Source organism: Aotus nancymaae, unplaced genomic scaffold (genome assembly GCF_030222135.1).
Source record: "Aotus nancymaae isolate 86718 unplaced genomic scaffold, 86718_ANA_hifiasm-v0.15.2.pri h1tg000021l, whole genome shotgun sequence".
NCBI lineage: Eukaryota > Metazoa > Chordata > Mammalia > Primates > Aotidae > Aotus > Aotus nancymaae.
Window position 1 is genome coordinate 28312444 of NW_026988433.1, and position 26610 is coordinate 28339053.

A 26610-nucleotide genomic window follows, 5' to 3' on the forward strand; every position below is an offset into this window, starting at 1 on the left:
AGATGTTGCAGCTGCTGCCCACTGAGCTTGCTGTGAGCTTTACAATACAATCTTAATAGTTTCTGTGAATAAATTATTCATTTTTTGTTTGTTTAGAATATCCTCACCCCTTCACTATATACTGCATCAAAAACAAAACAAAAGGCAAAACTTACCCACACCCCATCCCACCCTCCCGTATTATTAAAACTATTATTAATATATACAGTATCTGCTACCAACTCATTCACTAGCTGTAAGAGGGATGTGGCTCAAACTTCAACCAAGAAGCATCAGCAATGGCTGGAAATGAGAAGCGTGTTTAGATGTTAATTAGCAAGGAACAGGAAATGAAAAGTTTCCAGCCTTCCAGAGGAAATGGGGCATGGATTAAGAGCATGGAAGGCTGTCCTTTTTGCTCATGCATGGCAGTTACCGAGGTGTTGATGATCTTTCAGCCTCTGGAGGACGTGAGAGGGTATTCATGTGCATATGTGTACAAATAGTCCACCTCTGACCTTCACGAGGGGTAAAAGCCATTGCAAATCCCCGAGTGTACGAGTCTCACCTCGGCATTTCACACTTGTACGTGGCAAGCAGTAGAAGACAACACTTCTACACGGGGATGTGGTGCTGGGCTGGATGGAGATGACAGTGGGAGGCACTTGAGGAGTGTTCCCCTTTTCTCGCCCTAGGCAGACATTGCTAATCAACCACAGCACCCTTCCACACTGTGCCTGGAGAATCCATTCTGGAGTTTAAAGGCAGACATTACCCATCAATTGCAGCAGGCACATGATAGGAAACATTTTTTAGCATCTTTTCTGTTGGGCAATGAGATTGGGATCACTCACAAAGACAAGTGGCCTGCTCCGAATGTAAGGTTTTCAAATTTGGGCCATAGAGAAATGCAAATCTGTAGGGGTCATGGACCTTCTGGTGTTGCTCATGAATAGTCCAAACCTCATGTCAAGTCAATGAATATCAGGAGTTTGCTAATTGTCAAGCTGGATGCTCTATGTCACGTAAAGCTTTTTGAGGGCCAAGACTCTTGGGTTTGTTCAACACTCTTATCTTCAGGGCCTAGTATATAGTAGACGCTTAATAAATACTTGTTGAATATAAAGCAACAGCAACTTCACCTTCACTACAACTGGCACTGCCAGTTTAAAATTCCTGTTAAAAAAGCCTATTCTATCAGATTACTAATTCTGGTGAAAAATTGCTACAATCAACTCTCTCCTTGGGTTAAAAAAAAATCACATTTCTTTAGTGCAAGGGACTTTCAGGTCGATTGAAATTGGTTTGGTATAAGTCCCTTGCAAAGACGCCTCTAAGTGCAATCGCAACCTACTTCTTTCTAGCAGAAAATCAAGTACGGTGGCATTCGTACACATGACAATGGCTGTTATCACATGACTCCATGAGAGGTTAGTAAGGAGAACATTCATGCCTCCAAATGAGCTGTAGCAAGCAAAGCAGGAAACAGATTTCTTCTGGAAAGACATTAGAATTTTGCTGCCACAAAAAGAAATAATGAGACCATGTTTAAATAACTATAAATAATATTAATTAGAATTTATGGAATGCACAATTCCTGGAATTCACCAGAACACAAGGAAACCTTTGAGACAGTGTTGCAGTATTCACTTCTACAGACAAGGACGACCCATCTTATTTCCCCTGCCAAGACAGCTGTCCTTCCCTATGAAGGATTTTAAATAATTCTCACTATGCTGCTCGCAGCATCATCCCCAAAGAAATATTAATTTACAAAATAACCCAATATCCATATAATTCTTTTGACAAATAAAAATCTTAAATTAAAAAGCATGATTCTCTCCCTCTCCCCACCCCCTTTATTCCAATTTCAGGTAGCTTGGCACTGAGTAATTGAACATTAAAAAATCGAGTTTGTAGACTTCGTACAGCTGCGTTTGGTGCTCTGAGCTGATGTTCTGGAAGAATTCTGTGGTCATTTCATCAGTAGTTCTCGTAGACTTTGCATAGGTGGGGAACTTCAGGTAGCTGCCCACTCCTGCCAGCTGCAGGACGTAATTAGAATCCTCTTCCAGTGTCTCGTACTTGCCCACGAGGTCATAGTGGATGTGGCAGGGGTGGCAGAGTGAGTAGACGGTTTGCCAGTGTTCGTTGAAGGGCTCCTCCCGCTGGGTGTGTGGGTCGATGAGATAAGCCACAAACTCCTCGAACTTGACATCGTCCCCTTTGCGCAGGGCCTCCTGGGTGGCGTTCTTCCGCTGGCGTTTGATGATCTTGGTGCCGTACCGCTTGTGGAAGGAGATGTTGTACTTCTGGGTGAACTTGTTGCGGTAGGCGGACACCAGCCTCTCGAAGGGCTCCCGGACAAACAGGAACTTCATGTAGCTTTTCAAGCGGTGGTTGATTTCTGGGATGCTGTACTGGTTCAGGGTCTTCAGGTTGGCAGAGACATGCGCCTCGTTGGCCGGGATCTCCATGGGGTCGCTGTACTTCCCCCGCCCGGTCAGGACCATCATGAGCCGCTTCCAGTTGGTGCAGGCCACCTTGGGCACGTAGCAGTAGATAAGCTCGTGGTCCTCATCCACCACCAAGTGCTTCAGGTCGTTGGGGGTCAGCACCCTCCGCTTTCGGCTTGTGGCGCTGTTGGCTCGGCACGTGTCTGTCACCTGGTCCCGCCGCATCTGGTGCAGGACAGCGGTGTTTGAGAGCTCCAGCTGCAGAGGGGACACAAGAGGAATAAGAACTCAGAACTTGCCTGGAACATTTCCACTTGGCTACAAGTAGATCGTAAATCCACCCATTCCAGCATGTATCTAGGCTGGGTGCAGTGGCTCATGCCTGTAATCTTAGCACTCTGGGAAGCTGCGGCAGGAGGATAGCTTGAGGCCAGAAGTTCAAGACCAGCCTGGGTAACATAGTAAGACCCCCATCTCTAAAAAAAATTTAAAAATTAGGTAGGCATGGTGGCGTACACCTGACATCCCAGCTACTTGGGAGGCTGAAGCAGGAGAATCGCTTCAGCCCCAGAGCTCAAGGTTACATTGAGGTATGACTGTGCCATTGTACTTCAGCCTGGGTGACGGAGTGAGACCCTGTCTCTAAACACACACACACACAAAACACACAGATCCAGACCTCATGATGTATAAAGTGCTCTGCTCAGCACTGCTAAGAGACATAACCTAAATCACTCGCAGTCTAGGAGGCGCCAGGGCAGAGAGCTGGCAGCTTCAATAGAGGGGAAGGGGAAGTGCTTGGGAACATGTGTGTGTTCCTCTGAATTCTAAGAGCAAAAGTTTCTCCCCAAAGTCTATTCACTCCCAGTACAAACCAGTGCTCACTGCCCACCTAGACCAGGAAACAGGAGGGCACTCTGCCCTGCTCTGCCACCGTCTGCATCTCCAGCACCCAGAGACTCAGAGACCTTCACAGAGTGGTGGCACATATTGCCGGCTTCCTGCCTTACTTCCACCACTACTCACGAAAGTTCAGTGTGGCCCTTCTTTTATATGTAAATGGAATAATACTAATTGTGATTAAAGTTATAGAGAAACTAGGGGCGCAGGGCTATGGAATGGTTACTTTGGGGCTACAGATCAGGTGGTGTCCCGGTTGCCTCCTAGCCCCAGGAACGAAGCCCCCATTCATACACTGATCTTTTGGGGTTCTTCATAGCCCAGTGCCAACCTACTTTTCCAGCCTGATTCCTACTCCTCACCTCTTCATAACTGGAGGGGGCTCCTGAGAAACCAGCAATTCACTCTTTGCTTTTTGCCACAAGCATTCCTTGGGCTGGGGCCATCTGGGATTCTCCCCTCTCCATTCCATCTGTGTTGGTACAAACTTGACAATTTTTTTTTTTTTTTTTTGAGACAGAGTCTTACTCTGTCTCCCAGGCTGGAATGCAGTGGTGCAGTCTTGGTTCATTGCAACCTCCACCTCCCAGGTTCAAGCTATTCTCCTGCCTCAGCCTCCCGAGTAGCTGAGATTACAAGCACGTGCCACTATGCCTGGATAATTATTGTAGTTTTAGTATAGACGGTGTTTCACTATATTGGCCAGGCTGGTCTTGAACTCCTGACCTCAGGTGATCGGCCAGCCTCAGTCTCGCAAAATGCTGGGATTGCAGGCATGAGCCACTGTGCCTGCCCAAAGCTTGACAATTCTTCATGGCCCCACACACTCCCCTGCCACACAAGTAGAAGAATCATTCTCTGCACTGAACACCCATAATGCTGAGTGTGCTTCAGAGCACACCCTCCAGTCTACACCATTCTTGGCTCTCTCAACACCTGTGGCTACTTGCTTCACATGGACTCAGAGCCCCAGAGTCACTGCCTCCTCCAGGCCAGACTTTGGGTGGCTTTGAGTCCTGAGAATGCAGCTGTATCAGTGAAATCCCCCAATTTTGACCTGGACAGCCAAGTCAATAGAGCCCAGGACTTGAGTGCAACCCAAGAATCTGCCCCTGCTCTTCCAACTTTGAACCTCAGTCTGCATGATTTATATTAAAAGGTGCACAGGGCCATTGGGATGGGCCAAAATTAGGGCCACTAACGAGTTTTCTGGGGACCCGAGGGACATCATGGTAGCCACCAGGGAGAAGCCATTGCACCCTGTGTTAAGCTCCCTGTCCATCTCCTCTTATGGTCACCAGGACGAAGGATGGTGATGGTCACCATGACAAGGGCAGACAGTGTGACTAAGGAGCTACTCTGTATGAGGCACCTTCACAGCTGATTTAAATACATTACGTTTAAACTTCCCAGCAATACGCTGAACTACAAGCCATCACCACTGAACATTTTTATACTCAAGAGAGGAGGCAAACAAAGGCAGAGTACCAGCGCTTGGCAAGGTCTATGTGTGAAGAGTATGGTGATTCTTTCACTGCTTTAGCCTCACAAACAACTGGTAGAAATCTGGAAAGAGTTGCTAGTATCACCCGATGTCCATTCCCCTTTGTAATCTAACATCGACACTCTTCCCATCAAGAAGTAGAGACTCTATTTCTCCAGCTCTTTGAAAGAGGCTCCCTGTGACTTGCTCTGATGAGTAGGATGTGGTGGAAGCAGTGATGACCATGTTCTGGAGTCTATTATGAAGATAGGCTCCTGTGGTTCCTACCCTTCACGCTATTGGAATGCTGCCCTGAGACAGTCATGCTATGGAAAGACCTGTCCAGCCTCCTGGAGGATGAAGACTGGGGCACTGCAGACCAGCACCATCCACTGACCACAGTGGTGTGAATGATCCCAGGTGAGACCAGCAGAACTGCCCGATTACCTATGCACAGAGCTGTGGCACGTGACATATCAGTGCTGTCTTAAGCCACTAAGTTTTGGGGTGATTTGTTGCCCGGCAATAAATAAGTGAAACAGGAGAGCTGAAACACAGGAGAGCTGAGGGTCTCGGCCAGGATATGATGATGAGACCCTCAGCCGGATTCCAGAGAAGCAAGGGCACTATATATATTTCAAGTTTCCACTTGGTAAAACCAGGTTGTCCTGGAGTTTCCCCAATTGGAAATAACTGGCAAATTACTGACCTCCGGCTATTCACAGACTCAACAAATTCATCCCCACTAAAAAGGGCAGAGCAACAATCTTTTTTTTCCTTTTTTTTTGGGAAGGCGTCTTGCTGTGTTGCCCAGGCTGGAGTGCAAGGGTGCAATCTCCACTCACAGCAACCTCTACCTCCTGAGTTCAAGCAATTCTCTGCCTCAGCCTCTCAAGTAGCTGGGATAACAGGCACCTGCCACCAAGCCCGGTTAATTTTTGTATTTTTAGTAGAGACGGGGTTTCACCATCTTAGCCAGGCTGGTCTTGAGCTCCTGATCTTGTGATCCACCCACCTCGGCCTCCCAAAGTGCTGGGATTACAGGCGAGAGCCACCACGCCCAGCTAATTTTTGCATTTTTAGTAGAGACAGGGTTTCACCATCTTAGCCAGGCTGGTCTTGAAATCCTGACCTTGTGATCCACCTGCCTCAGCCTCTCAAAGTGCTGGGAGCCACTGCACCCGGCAGAGCAATAATCTTGTATGTGCAAAGAGGACTAGGCTACTCAGCCAGTTTCCATGTTATCATGACCCAAATATGGGCCTGGACCTTTCTTGGCCTTTGTTTCCTTGCCTGTGCAATGGAGATCCTCACTCCCACACCTTGTTAGGCTGGTGTGAGGACTATGAGGTGTGTACTCCATGGCCTGAACACAGCAGATAAACAATCAATATCATTTCTTCCTTTCCTTCCTCTCTAGGCTGCCCCTGCCTTGCCTGTAGAAAAAGGTAGACAGGCCGGGCGCGGTGGCTCACACCTGTAATCCCAGCACTTTGGGAGGCCAAGGCGGGTGGATCACGAGGTCAAGAGATCGAGACCATCCTGGTCAACATGGTGAAACCCTGTCTCTACTAAAAATACAAAAAATTAGCTGGGCATGGTGGCACGTGCCTGTAATCCCAGCTACTCAGGAGGCTGAGGCAGGAGAATTGCCTGAACCCAGGAGGCGGAGGTCGCGGTGAGCCGAGATAGCGCCATTGCACTCCAGCCTGGGTAACAAGAGTGAAACTCCGTCTCAAAAAAAAAAAAAAAAGAAAGAAAAAGGTAGACAAGATTAGCTGATTGCCAGGGTCTTGGCCACATTTAATGTTGAGTAGAGCCCCATTTCTTCCAGGGTAGCCAACTGGTGGCCATGCATTCTTTTCTGAGTCCCACAGAGAATCTTCCAGAATGTTCTTCCTTAGTGCCTGGACTCTTGTATTGTTTTCTCTTGCTGAGATTTTGCCACAAAGGCTCAATGTCCAGTGGCCATGGGTACTCCATCAATCCAAATCTCTAGTGATGCTATTTTTTAGTTCTCCAAGTATAAGTGACACTATGAATATGCCAAGAATTATCAAAAGCAAGCTGCAGAATTTCCTGATTTTCCCTCCTGCACAATATATATCAGGATGATGATGACACTTAACACGGACTGGGTGAGTGCTCATTGTGAGCCAGGTAATGCCCTTCATGCTTCACACTGACAACTTCTTTAATGCAATCAGCAATAAGAGATTATTAGGATCTCCATTTTACAGCTGAGGATCCATCAGATGCACCAACACATGTATAATCAGACGGAGAACGGTATGTGGAGCACTCCTTGTTCATTCCCTTGAGGAGATTCTCCCAACATTTGTAAGCTATGGTGGTCTCGGCATTGATTCTGTCAACCAGGAAACATGTGGAGACAGGCAAAATGACTGCCCACGGCAAGTCCTGTGAGAAGCAGAACTGTGACTCAAGCCAGAGTGTGTGACTCAGATCTATGCTTGTCTCACCACTCTGGCATGAAGTGTCTGCCTTGTCAAATGGAGGTACCACAGAGCAGGAATGTTGCCTTTCCACAGTGGTATCCCCAGTGCTTACAAAAGTGCCAGCCCTATAGGAGATGCTCCATAAGTGAATGAATGAATGAATGACTTAGTAATCTCTGTAGGAATAGTTGATATGTGAGCAGGAAGACCCCTCTGTAGTTAAAGAAATTTCCAGGCCAGGTGCAGTGGCTCATGCCTGTAATCCCAACACTTTGGGAGATCATGGCAGGCAGATCACTTGAGGTCAGGAGTTTGAGACCACCCTGGCCAACATGGCAAAACCTGTCTCTACTAAAAATACAAAAATTAACTGGTTGTAGTGGCAGGTGCCTGTAATCCCAGCTACTTGGGAAGCTGAAGCAGGAAAATCACTTGAATTCGGGAGGTGGAGGTTGCAATGAACCAAGATTACGCCACTGTATTCCAGCCTGGTTGACAAAGCGAGACTCTGTTTCAAAAAAATAAAAAATAAAAAACAAAAAAAGCAATTTCCTAATTGCTTATCGATATCACAGAGTTTTTTCACAGAGCTATACTGGGACAAATAGTGTCCTTCCCAAATTCATGTCCACCCAGAACCTCAGAATGTGATTCGATATGGAAATAGGGTTTTTGCAGATGCAATGAGTTAAGATGAGATTGTACTGGATGAGGGTGGGCCTTATAAGAAGAGAAAGCAGAGACACAGAGGCACGCAGGGAGAATGCCGCGTGAGGACAGAGCTGGAGACTGGAATGATGTGTCTCCAAGTCAAGAAATGCCAAGGGCTGCCGGCCACCACCAGAAGCTGGGAAGAGGTGAGGAAGGATCCATTCCTCGGGAGCCTTCAGAGAGAGCACGGCCCTGCCAACAGCTTGATTTCAGACTTCTGGCTTCCAGGACATGAAAGAATACATTTCTTCAGTTTTAAGCCACTCAGTTTGTGGTAATTTGTTACGATGGCCTTGGGAACCTAATAGAGGAGGTCCATTATTCAACTGATAACTTTGAGCAAGTTGGTACTAAATTATACGTTTAAAGAGAGGATAACATCATACAAGAGAATACGTATTTGGGCACTTGTAAAGTAGAGTGAGAATGAGATTTGAAATGAGAAGATCTGGGCTTGATCTTGGGCAAGAGCCTTTACCTTCTGAGTCTCCGTTCCTTTATTTGCAACATGGGGATAGTACCACCTACCCCGCAGGTGTGGTGACTGCCACAAATAAGGTACGTTTCAGCGTTGAGTAAATAAGATCAAGTCTAGTACAGGATTTGGACAAGGTATAGCACAAAGTACGTGGTTAATAGGTAGGCATTCTTTTATGAAAGAAGAAAAGAAAATCTGAAAAAGAACTCCTGGCTAGGAATCTCAAAGACAAACTTCACCAGCTCTGTTATGTTCATTTTGCTGCAGGTCAGCCCTAGGTCATTGGATTGAATTAATATTTATTTTGAATAAGAAAACTCTGACCTTTGCAATTCATGACTTCTTAGCTGATATATTCATCACCCTAAGAGAAGCATTCATGGGCCTCTTGGGCTATTAAGCAATGCCATTAAACAAAACAAAAACTGTGCTAGAGGAAATGAAAGGGCTAGGAAGGAAACGGGACCCATCAGTTCTGCCATTTGAATCGCTAAGGGTAATTTTGAAGGCAATAAGTTACAAAGATGAGCAGAGAAATACGGGGATCTCCCCCAGCCACCCTCCCAAGCCCTTTTCAGTTGGAGACAATTTTCTGGCCACCTGAATCCCCAGGGAGGTAGCAAGCCAGTTAATACCGCATTCAGGACCACAAGGGCAGGAAAATGGAAATGACACCAGCATATCATCTTACATCCAATTGCAGAGGCAGAAAATAACTCAGTGGGGCTTTAAAACGTGGTATTGGAGGTTTCTTTCTCCTCCATTTCCTTCTTCTCCACAGCAGTTTAAGGGGCAAATGGTGCACCTGCCACAAGGCACACACAGTTTCCCCTCAGGAAGACTCTGTGGTGGCTCACGCCTTTAATCCCAGCACTTTGGGAGGCTGAGGTGGGTGCATCACCTAAGGTCAGGAGTTCGAGACCAGCCTGGCCAACATGGCAAAACCCCGTCTCTACTAAAAATACAAAAATTAGTCGGTCATGGTGGCGGGCACCTGTAATCCCAGCTACTGGGGAGGCTGAGGCAGGGGAATCTCTTGAACCCGGGAGGCAGAGGTTGCAGCGAGCTGAGATTGCAGCATTGCACTCCAGCCTGGGTGACAGAATGAGACTCTGTCTCAAAAACAAACAAAACAATGTGCACAAATATAAAACTAGGTGCACAACTACAAGTCCAAAATAAACACAAACATTCAAATCACATTAATGAGAGGGGTAATGTTGGTTTACTGGAACTAAAGCCCTGCCTGAAACCACGCAGATGCTCGCTGACTGCTGTGGGTCAGGGTGTTTGGAGCAGAGTTTTCCTCTTCTCCTGTGCTGCATGAGGACTTTGTTTCTTTACCACTTTCTCATTCCTAGTTACTATGAAACCCAGCACACTGTAATCTCATTTGACCTTTACTTGGTAAAAGCTCATCATGTATATATTTCCCTTTTCTGCTAATTTCCAATTAGCCCAAGACAATAAAAATGGAGCTACATGGAACCACCAAGAACATCAATGAACACAGGCACCATGACTTCATATGGCAGAACCAGGTTATCTGGAACAGACCTGATGATCCAGAAATGGACAATCATGTTTCAAAAGATTTATCACCCAAATAAAAACACACCATTAAGAAAATTCTTCTATGGAACTCCAGACCCCTGAGGGTTCTATCTGTGGACTTCTTGAACCTTGATTTATGAAACCTGAATTAAGGAAAGCCCTGGACAGGCTAGAGGGAAGAGAGGAATTCTTTGCCATAATGTCAAAATGGGGCAGGAGAGACTTCTGATGACAGCTGGGGTGTTCCAGAAATATCCACATTTATTCAGAGGATGGACGGCTTGTTAGAGATTGTGATCAGGAAAACAGTGATTTCTGCTGTTAAAAAATGTAAACCTGGTCACGTCATTTCCATGCTCCCGTCTCCACCAGGGCTCAGAAGAGCTTTTGTAACTGTCATAACTCCTCAGCAATTAACACGTTCCCTGAGCACAGTTTCAGAACTACCCATGGGACCAACAGCTCTGGGGCCATCAGGAAGACGAGAGAGTGAAGAAAACTCGCTCATCAATGAAGAAAAACCTGTTCCCTCATCAGCAAGAGAACGCCCATCTTTTCCCACCAAGTTTTATCAATTTTACAAAGAAACGATTTGTTGATCTGACAATTACCTGAGCTGTGAGATCAATGTCTTTGTTCTTACATCCCTTTCTCTCCCCTCTTCTTTTTTTCTTTCTCAAAAGGGTTTGAAGAGACCATAACAAAGGACATATGTGCAGTATGAAATTAAAATAGAAAAAACCCAAATATACTATGAGGGCTGGGATTTAGAATCTCAATTGGTTGTGGGCTTCCTAGCTGCAAGGACAAAAGCGGAAATAGGATTAAATCTTCTTGCTCTCGTTATCAGAAAAGAGAAACGTTCCAGTTGTTTGGAGAGGAACATGCACAAGATTTCAAGGGACTCAGAAAATTCAGTGCGGGAGGGAGATTCTTGGATTCAGTTTGTCTGTGTTGGGGTATTTAGAGGGTTGCTTTCTTCAACTGACTGAATAATGCCACGATTCACTTCCACCTAAGGTCAACAGAAAGCTTCAGTGTGTATGGAACACTTTCACACACACTGTCCCATTTAAGGAGCCCGTTGGGACTCTTCCAGAGACTGCAGAGCCTACTAAAAGAAGGTTTATATTTAGCCGACCAGTCCCTATTCCAACCATGCATCATTCTCTCCTGGGCTGGCTACTCCTGAGTACTAATCACACGTCATGCCAGTGGTTCTCAAACTTTAGCATACATGAACATTACCTGGAGGGCTTGTTAGAACACAGCTTGCTGGGTTCTCCCCCAAGAATTTCTGATTCAGTAGGTCGGACAGGCCTGAGAACCTGCATTTCTAGCAGGTCCCCAAGTGTTAGGGCTGCCACAATAAAATACCAGAGACCGGGTGGCTTAAACCACAGAGATTTCTTTTCTGACATTTGTGGAGGCTGGAACATGAGGACTAAGGTGCCGGGTGGGCTGGCGTTCCCTGAGGCGTCTCCCTTTGGCCTGTAGATGTCCCTTGCTTGCCACCTCTTTACACGGCCATCCCCGGGCATGCACTCCAGGTGTCTCTTCCTCTTAAAAGGACACCAGTCTGACTGGATCAGGGCCCCACCCAAAAGTCCTCATTTGTCCTCAGTCACCCATTTAACAGCCCTATCTCCAAATACAGTCACCTTTGGAAGCCCTGGGTGTTGAGAATTCAACATATGGATTTGGGAAAGACACAATTCAACCCATATAACACCAGGAGATGCTGAGGCTGCTGGTCCCGGGACAAAACTTTGAGAACCACAGCTTTATACTATTTGGAAATGACTGTAATCTAATGTCTTTCACCAATTCACAGCTATCCTTAATTATAAAACACAGAATCCAGGTTCACCATCTGCTGCCGAGAGACTCCTACATCCACCCCCAGCCCCAGCCTCCAAGTCCCTTCATCTCTCTTTGATCTCTCAAAAGTATAAATTAGGTCAGAGGAGGGCTGATTCTAGGAAACCATGAACATGGCTCCAGGCTCTGGGCTGTGTCCTGCATCCTCGTTTAGATGTCTATTTTTAATTTGGACATTTATAAAAGGCAACCCTAATTAGTTAAGAACCAAATTTAGGGATTGTTTGAAAAAGTCTTTAAAATTTTACTACATTTCATCTTAAAAGGAAGAAGAGCTGGTTTCCCTTAAATTAAAACATCTTCTGCAGTGTTCGCAATTTCCCTCAGACATAAGAACCCAAACGGGAGGAAGAGAGGTTGTCCGGCCGCCTGGGGCGAGAGGCCTGGAGACATGCAGGGAAATGGACCCAGAGAAACAGGTAAATCTGGAAGCAGCAAGTGACTGAGGGTTTTCCGAATCTGCCTTTAACAACAGTTTGCTTGGGCCTAGCCTCAGTTTCTCCACTTAAAAATCTGAATGTAAAGCCCCTTTCAGCATCTCAGTTGCACTGCCATCATCTGTCTGTTTCAGAATTGGGGGAGAGGGCGGAGCACCCGATGAGCTGATTTGCTCTGATTACATGACATTTCCTTTTGGTATAGGATTCCTAAACTCTCATGAAAAGGGCTAGTCATGAGGAACCACTGAAGTCACATCCACAGCAAAAAAAGGGCAACATACTTGTACTTGCTGGCATATATTGAGCACTAACTATGTACCAGCTACTGGTGATCTTCACACTCTATGGTATCAGTAGTATTTTCAACTTGTGGATGAGGAAACTGAGGCACAGGGAGAATAATTAACTTGCTCAAGCTTAGGGAGCTAGGAACTGGGTCTGGGGTTCGAGTCTAGGCAGACTGTGCTCTGAGACATGCATGGTGCAGCCTCCTGAGGGTCTGGAGACCCACCTGGGAGTTATCAGCTCCTGGGCGGCCACTGGAGGCAAGGGTCTCAACCCTAGCAGCTCACGGGGATCACTGGAGAGCTTTAAACACTAAGGCCGGAATCCCACCCCGGAGATCTGTTATATTTAATTGTTTCTGGAAAGCTGAGGCTGCCCAGGTGAGACCCCACTACTTCAGGGGCTCCAGTGCCAGGAGCCATACGCTAAAGTAAAGACCTGGACTGGAGTGGTGACCTGCCTACGATCACGGGTAAGTTTCATCTTCCTGGTCCTTGGGTTTAAGATAGGGGACTTTTCATTCAATAGAGCCAGGGGTCAAAGGTCTAGAAGGCCACAGGTGTCAGACATTTTAGGGGAAGCACTAAGAATTACATAATGCTCAAAACTCCTAGGTTTAGAAAAGAATGGAGGAAAAACACTGGACCTTTAAAGAAATGACCTGGTCTGGACCTGGTGCAAAATGTAAGTAGGAAAGAAGTGATTTCATGTTAACTGATGTTAACATAGTCAGGGAAATCGTTTTCTCTGGATTATAATTTGTCACTAGGGAAGCACCTGTTTGACTGCAAGGACCAACAACTGAATCTCTGCATAAGCTTTCCCTTCCTTTCCAAGGCAGAAAGAAGAAGGAAAATGCAGCATACCTGGAAAGCATTTTGAGCCCTGAAGGTGAGGTAGGAGGCTCTGGGTGGTCCAGGGCCCGGTGCTGGCCTCTGGATGCAGCCCCCAACTCACCTCAGCTGACACTGGCATGGGTGAGTGATGGTTCTGAGCTCCATTTTAATCTTGGGAGCTTTGTAGGCAGAAAAAAAATGAGCAGAAAGGAAAGGACAGGCTTTGCTGAGCAATGAGAAAGGGTTGTTTCACCCTAGTAGTTAAAGTACTTCTTTTGTAGGCAGGGTTTATACTGGGTGACCTGGGTTAGAGTCGCAAACTCAAAGGCTCTCCAGAGCCATCAGGAAATGGAGTTGGCACCTGATATGGGAATGAACCCAATCAAAATCCCCAGGCCACTGAAGGTAGCAGATGCCACATAGATCTCACTGATATCGCCATTAGAGAATGGGGACCTGGTCTTTCAAGATGTTTCAATTTCTCAAGAGAAGTCAGAATACAAACCCAGAGCCAACATCATACTGAATGGGCAAAAGCTGGAAGCATTCCCCTTGAAAACAAGCACAGGACAAGGATACCCTCTCTCACCACTCCTATTAAACATAGTATTGGAAGTTCTGGCCAGGGCAATCAGGCAAGAGAAAGAAATAAAGGACATCCAAGTAGAAAGAAAGGAAGTCAAACTACCCGTTTGCAGATGAGATGATTCTATATCTAGAAAAGTCTATTGTCTTAGCCCAAAAGCTTCTTAAGCTGATAAACAACTTCAGCAAAGTCTCAGGACACAAAATCAGTGTATAAAAATCACTAGCACTCTCATGCACCAGCAACAGTCAAGTCGAGAGCCAAATTAGGAACGAACTTCCATTCACAATAGCCACACAAAAAATATAAAATACCCAGGGATAGAGCTACCTATGGAGGTGAAGGATCTCTACAAGAAGAACTGTAAACTACTGCTCAAAAAGTTCAGAGATGACACAAACAAATGGAAAAACATTCCATGCTCATGGATAGGAAGAATCAATATCATTAAAATGACCATACTGCCCAAAGCAATTTATAGAATCAATGCTATTCTGATTAAACTAGCACTGACGTTTTTCACAGTACTACACAAAACTATTCTACAATTCATGTGGAACCAAAAAAGAGCCCGAATAGCCCAGGGAACCCTAAGCAAAAAGAACAAAGCTGGAGGCATCAGCTACTTGACTTAAAGCTACACTACAGGGCTATAGTAACCCAAACGGCATGGTACTGGTACAAAAATAGACACATGGACCAATGGAACAGAATAGAGAACCCAGAAATAAGACCACACACCTACAACTATCTGATCTTCAGCAAACCTGAAAAAAATAAACAATGGGGAAAGGATTCCCTATTCAATAAATGGGGCTGGAGGCCAGGCACAGTGGTGGGCACGGTGGCTCACACCTGTAATCCCAGCACTTTGGGAGGCTGAGGGAGGCGGATCACTTGAGGTCAGGAGTTCAAGAACAGCCTGGCCAACATGGTGAAACCCCGTCTCTACTAAAAATACAAAAATTAGCCAGGTGTGGTGGTGGACGCCTGTAATCCTAGCTACTTGGGAGGCTGAGGCAAGAGAATTGCTTGAACCTGGGAGGTGGAAGTTGAAGTGATCCGAGATTGCACCACTACACTCCAGCCTGGGCAAGAGAGCAAGACTCTGTCTCAATAAATAAATAAATAAATAAATGGCGCGGGGATAACTGGCTATCTATATGCAGAGGATTAAAACTGAATCCTTTCCTTACACCATATACAAAAATTAACTCAAGATGAATTCAAGACTTACATGTAAAACTCAAAACTATAAAAACCCTGGAAGACAACCTAGGCAATACCATTCAGGACATAGGCATGGGCAAAGATTTCATGATGAAGATACCAAAAGCAATTGCAACAAAAGCAAAATTGACAAATGGGATCTGATTAAACTAAAGTGCTTCCACACAGCAAAAGAAACTATCATCAGAGTAAGCAGACAACATACAGAATGGGAGAAAATTTTTACATACTATGCATCCAACATGTATAGTATCCAGCATGTATAAGGAGATTAAATGAATTTACAAGAAAAAAGCAACCCCATAAAAAAGTGGGCAGAGGATGTGAACAGACAGTTTTCAAAAGAAGACATACATATGAAAGAAAAAGCTCAGCATCACTGATCATTAGAGAAATGCAAATCAAACCCACAATGAGATACCATCTCACACCAGCCAGAATGGCTATTACTAAAAAGTAACAAATAACAGATGCTGGCAAGGCTGCAGAGAAAAAGGAACGTTTATACACTGTTGGTAGGAGTGTAAGTTAGTTGAACCATTGTGGAAGACAGCGTGGCATACCTCAAAGACCTAAAGACAGAAATACCATTCAACTCAGCAATCCCATTACTGCATATATACCCAAAGGAATATAAATCATTCTATTACACAGAAGCATGCACACATATGTTCATTGCAGCACTATTTACAATAGCAAAGACATGGAATCAACCTAAATGCCCACCAGTAATAGTCTGGATAAGGAAAATGTGGTATATGCACACCATGGAATACTATGCAGCCATAAAAATGAAAGAGATCATGTCCTTTGTTAGGACATGGATGGAGCTGGAGGCTGCATTATCCTTAGCAAACTAACACAGGAACAGAAAACCAAATGCCACATGTTCTCACTAATAAGCGGGAGCTAAATGATGGGAACACATGGACACAGAGGGGAACAATACTCACTGGGGCCTTTTGAAGGGTGGAAAGTGGGAGGAAGGAGAAGATGAGGAAAAGCAACTAATGGGTACTGGGTTTAATACCTGGATGATGAAATAATCTGTACAATAGACCCCCATTAACCAAGTTTACCTATGTAACAAACCTGCATATGTGCCCCTGAACTCAAAAAATGTAAATAAAAAAAAAGAGAAGTCAGGATATTAGTTTTTTTAATTTTTTTTTAAAATAGAGACAGGGTTTCACCATGTTGGCCAGGCTGGTCTCGAACTCCTGACCTCATGTGATCCGCCTGCCTTGGCCTCCCAAAGTGTTGGGATTACAGGTGTGAGCCACCACACCCGGCCAGAATATTAGGTTTTACGTGAAATCTCTGTATTCTTAAATGTTAGTTACAATTCAAAATAATCACTTTGGCTGGGTGTGGTGACTCACGCCTGTAATCCCAGCACTTTGGGAGGCCAATCATGAGGGTGGACAGATCACAAGGTCAGGAGATCGAGACCATCCTGATCAACATGATGAAACTCCATCTCTACTAAAAATACAAAAAATTAGCTGGGCGTGGTGGCGAACACCTGCAATCCTAGTTACTTGGGAGGCTGAGGCAGAGGAATCCCTTGAACCCGGAAGGCAGAGGTTGCAGTGAGCCGAGATTGTGCCACTGCACTCCAGCCTGGCAACAGAGCAAGACTCTGTCTCAAAAAAAAAAAAAAAAAAAAAAAAATCATTTTACCGATGTGAACCAAACTATCCCTGTCAGGGTTGGCGCCTCCCCCAGGTGTTGGAGGATGGTAAGGGGGTACCCTCTTTTGGCTGCTATCAGCCCCCACTGCCTCCAGCCCAGCTGCCCCTGCTCAGTTAATGGAACCTGAGGGCAACTGCAAGAGAAAGACCAGGTGGAACCAGCCAGACTGTGGGAGTCCTGGTGTGAGGTCAGGAAGGCTCACACTCAGTGATGGATATTAAGAGAACCCTCTGGAACCTCAGCTCTCCCATCCCCTTCCCTGCTTCCCTTTTCTTTGTAGCACTTATCTCCCTCTTAACACGCTTATCGCAATTTACTTAGTTTACTGGTCTCTCCCTTCTAGAATGTTAACTCAGCAATGGCAGGTATTTTTCACTGATTTTTGTTCACTGTTGTATTCCCAGTGCTTCATATAAAGTGGACACTGAAAGCTTTGTTGAATGCATGAATGACTTTGGGACAGTAGGGACTGTTTAGGTCACAATACGGCCAATGAGGCTGCCTGGGCTTCCTGTGCCTACACCCGCAGCCTTCGCCTCATCTTCTGGTGGAGGTTTCTGGCTGAGAGCCTGTGGCTGCCACACAGGAGCTTAGCATCAGCCCTGGGGCTGGAGGCCAAGAGAGAAGAGCGGGGACTCTCGGCCCTGGGTAGAAATGCAACAGCTTTTGATGAGGGAAGGACGCTGGCACTTTCCACCCATCTGGTGAGGCCAAGAAACAAGAGGAGGGGAATGAAGTCATGCTGGAGAGGGAGGTGCCAAGGGCTGCCCAGGAAGGACTTGGGTCTGAGGCAGCGTGGTAGCCCCGGGGCTCCCTTTCAGCCAGGCCAGGTGCAGCTGGAAGGACCTTATTGACATCTCAGATCAGCTGTTTGGGCTTCCGGAGGCCTGGGCAGGGTGCCGAAGGGGTGCAGGAATAGGAACGGGGCTGCTGCCAAGCTGAACTGCTTTCCGATGAATGGTGGCCCAGAACAGGGACAATGTGAGGAAGGGATGCAGCTTGGGAGGCTGAATTTGCTGGGAAATCAGAAGTAAGGGCAGGCAGGCTGAGCACCTGCTGGCTGGTGCTTTGGGGTCCTCGGAAGTCACTGCTGGCAGGAGGGAGGGAGGAGGATGATGGGTCCACTGAGCAGTCCCTGGAGGCTTATCCCTCCCCTAGCCAATGAGGCCGTCAACCTCCCCCACCAAGATGAGCTTCCCAGAGGATGAAGCTCTTGGGAGGCAGGAGGTTACCATCCTTCAGGATCTCCTCCCAGCCTCTCCCTTCTTCGAACAGTTGGCTTCATTAGTTCTCTTCCCAGACTGACCAGAATATTCTACTTCTATTTTGCCTGAATCACTTGAGCCCTTCAGGCCTTACAATAATAGGGTCTACTTCTCAGGGTTGTTTTGAGGATTAGATGAGCGTCCACAAGGAAAGCACATAGCATGGTACCTGGCACATAGTAGGTACTCAGGAAGTAGCTACCAAAAACCTTACAGAGGATGGTTTCCCAAGTGCCCGGGAGGATAGCAAGAACATTGCTTTGCTTTTCACCTGACAGCATTTCTCTATGTTCAGCGTATGTAAAAATCACAGCGGGAATCCAGTGCAATGTGGGTTCCCAGACACCACCCTGAGCTATTCTGGTTCAGTGGGTCTGGCTGTCCTGGAAACCTGCTCTTGATCGCTGCCCCATAGTGATTCTATCAGGCTAGTTCTGAGGCTGGTGGTCTCTGTTTCACTTTGAGAACTGCTGATTTAGCGTCGCTTTTACATGAGCAGGTTCTGCTGTGAACGCCAAACACATTTGTCATCTGCACAAAATGCCTGGCTCATGGCGACTTAATATCTCGCTGACATAGAAGACTGATAGAGGCAATTGGCAGCAACTTAGATTGGCAGCTGTTAAGCAAATTGGAGGTCTGAAGAGCAATTTTCTGGCAATATCAAGATTAGCCATTAATATGTATTAACAGACTGTAAAAGGATTCATGGAATTTCACAGTAACTGAACTATGGATTGAGAGGCACTCAAAGAGGTCCATTTATTTCTTAATCAAGCGGCACGTTTCAACAATATCCCATTTCCCCATTGTTCCAAAGGCATGCATGAGCCGTTCTCTGGGCCTTTTGCTTCTGCATGTTGTATGCTTCCAGTGAGAGGAAGGCTGGTCCTCCCCGAAGAGGAGGGGTGGAGCTGGCTCTGCAGATGGGGCTCCAAAGCACTCCTACCACCCCTGCCCAGAAGACACCCTCTTCTCTCTCCAGCAACCACCACTACCAATCCTGGGGCCCCAACGGAGCCATTTCTACCCCCTTTAACTGCACCCCTTTGTCTTATGCTGCTCCATCCCGATCACAGTTAATGTCACTGTGAACAAGGTGAGCTCACTTCACATCCCTCTCTCCAGGGTGGCTGGGATAAGGACCAGGTACCTCTGTGTCCCAGGCACTTGGTGCCCAATACTTGCAGAATTCAGAAAAGGGTGATGAGCTTTGTGGCAACACATTAACATCTTTGCAGAGTACTAAGAAGATTTTGCTTATCACTTCACCCTTTTTTCTCTTCCAAGAAGGACGGCCCATTTGCAATCACAGTGAAAGTGAAGCCGGAAGACCATCGTGGAGCGCTACAGGGACAAGCACGTCTAAATCCACCAGCTGTTTACTGAGGAACTCAGGCATCTGTGGGGCTTCCTAGGCCACGGCCGAGGACATGCAGACACAGATACCCAGCAACAGAGTCACACATGAAGGCACGGATGTAGACCTGGGGCCCAGAGGTGAATAAGACATCCTCAAGTGCATGACACCAGAGGAATTAACATTCTTCTGCTTGTAGAGCTTTCAAATGATTTTACACCTCAGAGGCCTCAGAACCCAGAACTTCAGAGTCACAAAATAGCTTTGCGATCATCTGATGCCACCCTCTGATTTTCACATGGCAAAACTGAGGCCCAGGGATGAGAGCTCACCCACCCACTCCCAGGAAGCAGCAGAGCAAAGACTGGAACCCAAGTATGCCCTTCTGTCATGCTGCTGGACTGCAGAGCAAAAAGAGGGATTTTCTCCTTCTATCCACCCAGCAGCCCTTGTTGGAGGTGCAGGGATGGATTCCAGGATAGAGCGAGGCACGGGCAGTGTCATCTGTGTGGCACCGTAACATTCCCGTGAAATGAAAAATCCTATCTTTGCTACCTTCCCTCAACCTCAGAGGAGTATTTTTGCCATACATGTAGATTTATGATCAATGGAAATTATAAAACTAAAAAGAAGTGAGCGACCCATTTTATTATCCAGAATAGGGAATGTGGGATGGGTCCCCCTGGGCTGGCCTGATTTCAGAACTCATTAAAGAAAAGTGAGGCGAGAACTGGGAAAAGTCTGCGATTTTTTTTTTTAAAGGCCAGTGACCCTACTGAAATGAAGTGGAAGGAACGAAATACATTGATTTCAGGATACAATTTTTATAGAAAATCAGTGTCTCCCTGATCTCATTAAATAAATGCTAAACAAAAATGGAGAGTATTTGCTTTGAAGGAATGAAGGTTTACTCTGCCGAGGATGTCTGGGACTCTGGGAAGTTGAGCAAGCTCGTCAGCACAGGCTGGAGGTCAGACTCTGGAGTCACGCAGACCAATCTGGATTAAAATTTGGCAATGGCCCTGACCAGCCCCATGATCTGGGGTCAGCCAGATTCACTCTCCCAGCCTCAGTTTCCTCATCTGTAAAGTAGAAGCTGATGAGAGCACAGACCTCACTAGATCTTATGAGGTTTAAAGGGATAAAGTCTGCAAAGAACTTAATGTGTCACTTGACCCACAGCTGCTCTTAATGGACAAGCAATTAATATTCACAGTTAAAAGTTTTTTCTCATGAAAAATAAATAGAGCTCTTTGCTATGTGGCTGTTTGTATCAAGGCGCAGCCGAGCAGAGGGGTTCAGAACACAGGCTCTGTAGCCAGACAGCCTGGGCTTAAAATATGGCTCTAGCACTCACTGGCTGTGGACCTTGGGCAAGTTATTAATCTGGGACTCAGCATTCTCATCTGTAAAATGGGGATGATGGTGCTACTGACCTCCTGCGGTTACAGGTGATGATGAGAATAGCTGACTGTATGCCTGGCACACAGATGACAGCCCCTGGCCGAGAGAAGTCACTCTACTTTCTAGAAATTCAGACCAACGTGGTAATGAAAAGATGAGGAAATCCCCCATATTCACCTTCCCCAGAATTTTGCCCTAAGCTGCTGACAAAAAGGGAGAGTGGCCGATGTCACTTTTCCTTTCATTTTCTCTTCCTCCCCTGGTTGGAGCCCAAAAAGTGATGAGTTCAGGGTGTTCCAGGAGAGAAGGAGAGAATGCTCGGGCCTGCCCTCACCCACACCCGCTGCCTGGGCTCCTCTGGCACACACAGGCGTTGGTTCCCAACCTCCCGCTGACAGCGCCTGCCACCTGCAGGTTCTGCTTTGCCCTGGATGAGCTTCAGATCGCCCCTCATCCCTGCCCAGCAGTGTCGAGCTCCCAGCCCGATCCTCCATCTTCAGCAGGGACCCTGCCACCTGGCAGCAGCTCCCTCCTTGGCCTGAATCAGTCCGTAGACTGCCAGTTATGCAACCAGCCCCAGCCTGAGGCCAGTCTGAAGCAAGATATGATTTCAGGGAGAAAGCACACATTCTAATAGGGATGAGGAACAGAAAAGATGGCAATGCAGTGTGGCAGCTGGAGTGTACTTTAGTGACCAGGAGAAGATGCTGGTGTCCGATTCCCAGATCTGGCACCTACTAGCTATAAGGCCCGGGCCTTTCTCCTCAAGTCTCTATTTCCTCATCTGTAAAATGAGCCAAACAGTGCCCCCACCACCACTTCAAAGGTGGCTGTAAAGATCGGACGAGAGGAGGGAGTTATGTGTGCCTCTGCAGGTGAGTGTTCAGGAAACGCCTCATTGCATCACGGGGCGGGTGTGAGGAGAAGGTCAGGAAGGCCTGGCCAGGTCCTTGCCTGGGTATGTGTTTAGCACATGCTCACTGCTTTTATTAAGCACAGGTGCCATGGATGCGTGGAACAGGAGTGCCATTCCAGATTGGGAGAGTAGGGAACGATTTCCCCAAGAAAGGAGTGTTCATGCAAAGCCCAGAGAGGGAAGGAGTGAGCTGGTGCTGAAGACCATCTAAGAGGGGATGGGGTGAGGGAGCAGGGAGTGCAGCCTCGAGGTGAGAGGGAGCAGGACTCCATGGCTGTCCCTGCGCAGGCTTTATGCCCAAAACGACAGGGCAGGCCAGTCTGCTGAAGAAGGATGAACCCGAAGGGCCTGAGAAGGCTGCAGCACCCCCCAACCATGCCTTCCAGAAAGGAAATGCAGCAGACATAATTACACTGGTCCAGCAGGGCGGGACGCTGGGATCCTTTTTTATACACTAAGTGGCATTCTCTAAGCCAAAGCAAAGAACAGAAAGGTTCAAAAAAGCAAGTGGTGTCAAGGCCTGGAGGGTGGGATTTCACGAATGAATCTGCTTCCTGTGGCAACTGACGCCTCCAAGGGCGGCCCCTCAGCTCCAGGGAACAAAGGCACCCAGTGACAGCTCAGGACAGGCCACCCAGCCTTCCCAGGGGACAGCCTCATAGCCCTTTCTTTCTGCCTGGCTCATCTTTCACCTCCCCCTGCCCAGCACATTCTCAAGCCAGGCCCTCCCTGCAAAACTTCCTGGTTGGGGATTCTCCCTCCTCTATTTCTGTTTTTAAGGTTTCTTTTTTTAAAAAAAACATCAAAACCACAGTCTCTCAAGAGGAGTCAGAAATACCTCCACTCTGTGTCTTCCTCCACTGCCCCGAGGAAGGCACTGGCCAAAAGGGTCAATATGAGATCTGGAATGAAGCAGAAAGATCTAGAAGGTCCCAGATCAACTGATCATTCACTAATCTATGATCCCAAGGTGGCCAGACAAGAGAAAACTACAAACTCACCTGCAGGGATCTGTGATGGGTCTTCCCACTAAGCACTTGACAGTCACCATTGCAGTTAATCCTCACAATAATCCCAAAAGAGATATTCTCAATTTACAATTGAGTCACCTGAGGCTTAGAGGGCCTGACTCCATGTCCCAAGGCTCATGCCTTGCAAGCGGTGAGGCCGATTCCACCCTGGCTGTCCTGTTCTGAAGTACGCCTTTGGCCCCCAAGTCAGCCACCCCCATGATGACCTCCCATGTGACCTCATTCATTCCCAGTGCAGATGGCAAGGAGCCTGCAGGCTGATCCACAGCCCAGATCTACCTGGCAGGGGCAAGAATGACTTCTGGGTATAGGGAAGCCCAAGCAATGTTTATCGAACTCAATTCTTTGTTGGGAAGGTCTGATTAACTTCCCTTCCTTAAAATTGTTACGGAGTTTTAAAATTCCCATAACTAATTGCTTGGGCAGAATATCCCATAAAGATCCTTTATAAATGGTGTTAAAGGAAAATCACATTTTATTCTCAAAGATACTCCTGGTCTCAGTTTTATAAGTCACAGGGCGAGGTCTGGCCTTCTTGAGCCCTGAAGCCATACTTGGTTTCTATCAAGACTCCAATGAAGACGCTTCACACAGTGGAAGGACACATTTCTCCTAAGCTTTCAAAAATCAGATTTCAGGGCAGTTTACACATGACTTCTGGTACACCTACAGCACTGTGTAGGGGAGTTAAAGGGACTTGGAACAGTCTCTTTCACGGACACCTGGATGGAGTTCAGAACTGAACCAGCTTCTCAAAGGGCTATTCTAAGACCCCCCACCTGGCCAACTCCGGGCAAATCGGAGTTCAAAGGCCAGACTCACAGAAGGCCAGGTGGGCTTCCTGAGGCATACATGCAGTGGGGCCCGGCCTACCGCCCCACCACTGCATCTCTGAGGCTCTGCTACAGCTCAGCCTGGGGTGCTCTTCAAACTGGGCCAGAATCAAGGAGGGCAGGGCATTTTCTCTGGATGTTATAGGAACTTCTAACCAGGAACATCTGGAAACACATGGGGCTCTGCCGGATGCCTCTGGGTGAATCTCCAGCTCAGCCAGGCCGGGCATTCTCTGTACGATCTTGTGAGTCACTGGCCTTTTCTTATCAGCACCCCCTACACAATGGCCCTCCCCCACCCTCCTCCTCTCTTCTCTTCTCCCTCTCTTCTTCCCTTCCTTTCCTTGCACTGAACCTGCCACATGCAGGATAGCAAACTTTCTGTTCCTTCTCCATGGAATGCTTTTTCCCCAGACTCTGTAGGGGCACAAGGATGGCCATTTTGCAGGGAGAACTTTGGGGAATGCAGGATTTATAGCAGAGGCAAGAAGCATGGTCTCACCTTCCCACTGGAAATCGCCCATGGAATTTCCCACAGGAACCTCAAACTCAGAATGTCTGAGAGTGGTCACTGGCTCTTCCTGTGTTCCATCTCAGGGAATGGCACTGCCGTCTGCCCAGGTTCCCTGCCAGGTACCTGGGCATCCACTCCCCACAGCCTGGCCACATCCCCCCATCCTGGCAACCTTGGTACAGACCACATCCCCTCAAGCCTGGGCTGCTGCTGACAATCCCCTAGTTTCTGGGCTCCAAGCCTGGGTCTCCTCCAGACCTAAACAGATGCTCTGATCCCAGCTCTAACTCTGTGGTTTCTGTGCTTTAAACCCGCAACGAGTCCCCACTGCCTTCCATGGCAAATGCGGATGCCTGAGCCTGGCACACAGCATCTGTATCCTGGCCCCTGCCAGCCCTTCAGGCTCCATCTCTCAGCAGCCCCATACCATGCAGGCACTGGACCCCTGCGATTTTTCCAGAAGGGCTGCGCTTTCTTGCACCTAAGGGACCTGCCCAAGTGGGAGTCCCCTGCCTCAAAGTCTCTCTGGATTTGCTCACTCTCCTCTTCCCGCTGACTGTGGGGCTTTCAGACCTCACCATATTCCTCACTTCCTCTAAGATGATGTCTCTGAAGACCCAGCCCTGGCACCAGGCTTGGCTCAGTCAGGTATCCCCTCTTCCTGGTGCTCTGCCAGTGATCTAGGCTCATCTCTCTTCTAGAACATGGTATTATTATTTTTACCATTGTTGCTGTTATCATTCACAGCACAGCCACCAGCACCACCAGCAGAGCTAATATATTTTGGGTACCAAGTGTTGAGCATCATTCTAAGCTCCCTGTAATCTCATTTAGTCTTTATGCCACTCCTACAAGGTAGAGGCGTATTATAGTCCCATTTTATAGATGAGGTAACTGAAGCCCAGAGAGGTGGTCATTTAAGTCACCAAGCTAGCCGGTGATGGAGCCAGGATTTAAACCCAGGCAGTTGGACTCTGGAGCTTACTCTCTTCTCGCAGCATGCTGTAACTGTCTGTTTTCCTGTGGGACCTCCACCTCTGCTCCTGAAGTTCAGGACTGTGCCTTGCTCATCCTGGAATCCCCTGTTTTGAGCACCAAGAGCAGCAGCTCAAGGAATGTTTGCAGAACAGAAGGAAGCCTGGCGATTTTGCAGTTTGCCCTGAGAAGGGCATGTAGTGCCCAGTAGAGTTCACATAAACAACACGATGATGATACAGAATCAGTGTGTTATTTGTCAGACAAACGTGGGGCCCTACCCTTGTCTAAGCACCCCAAACCCTTCTCCTCTGGATCTCTCTATTATCTGTCTTTTGTCTGTGTTCTCTTGCTTTTACTTTGACATAAAGCTCCCAGGAAGCAGAGCGCAAGTTCTCACACATCCTCCTCACCCTGGGGCACGTACCTGAGTGCCTACCAGGGAAGGCTGTGGGTGGCTGACTGGGTATCTCATGGGGTGAAGGGTGGAATGAACCACAGGGCAATAACCCCAGGTCCTCATTCCTCTCCATGGCAAAGTAAGAAAGAAGGGCCTGGAGTACTGCAGGCCACCCTGTTTCCACCTGTGACTGCATTCAGAACAGCAGGGATTCGGGTTCAGATTAAGTCCAATGCTGCCCTTGTTAGCTGCACAACCTTGGGCAAGCTGACCTCTCTGAGCCCCAGTTTCTGCAACTGTAAAACGGGCCCAGGGTGAGATTTAAATGGATGACATTCATTTCGTTCCTACACAGGGCCCGGAACTACTGGCCCTTCGGGAGGGATCTTGCCCCCGTAATCCTGAGGCCAATCATCTTTCTGATGAATTCTGGGGCTACATTTTCCTCAAGCAGCTCTGTATCTCCAACTATCTCAAGGTAGTTGGATTTAAATTTTGTAAATAAGAAAAATACAGAGAAAAGCACGGCTACTTCTGCAGAGAAGCATGGGCTGGGCCTGAACCACCACCACCCTATGCCCTTCTGGCAGCCGTGCTGACCAGGTACCTCTCAGTAACTAGCTCTGCTGGCAGGAGCCGGCCCTCCCGGCCTTCCCTGCTGTTTGTCTCAGAGCTACTGGCCCAGGAGAAGCCCTGCTGTCTTCTTCAGAGGAGTGGTGCCCAGCCAAAAGCTACAGAGATTGCTGGTGGTGGCTGGGAGGAGGCACGAGCCCATATTCCTGGGCAGCCCCCATGGGCACTTGCTCCAAGCACCTACCTTCCCCAGAGCTCAAAGGACCCCCAGCTGGCTTTTCAAAGAAACCAGCCCCATCACCCAACTCCTCCTACCTTACAACATGAAAAGCTGAGTTCCCCTCCTCAGAGGCGGTATAGATAAGA

The 26610-nt window shown here is 47.4% G+C and overlaps 1 protein-coding gene across 2 annotated transcripts in view; it reads right to left on the reverse strand.

The window, feature by feature from the left end:
• Nucleotides 1-1526: 1526 nt before the first annotated feature.
• CHST11 (carbohydrate sulfotransferase 11) overlaps nt 1527-26610 on the reverse strand; it is a 301772-nt gene continuing 276688 nt past the window's right edge. For both annotated transcript variants that reach the window (XM_012469202.2, XM_012469201.2), the window contains exon 3: nt 1527-2693. In XM_012469202.2, coding sequence (XP_012324625.1) covers nt 1839-2693 — 855 coding nt within the window. In that variant the 3' untranslated portion in view covers nt 1527-1838. The remainder of the gene's footprint in view (nt 2694-26610) is intronic.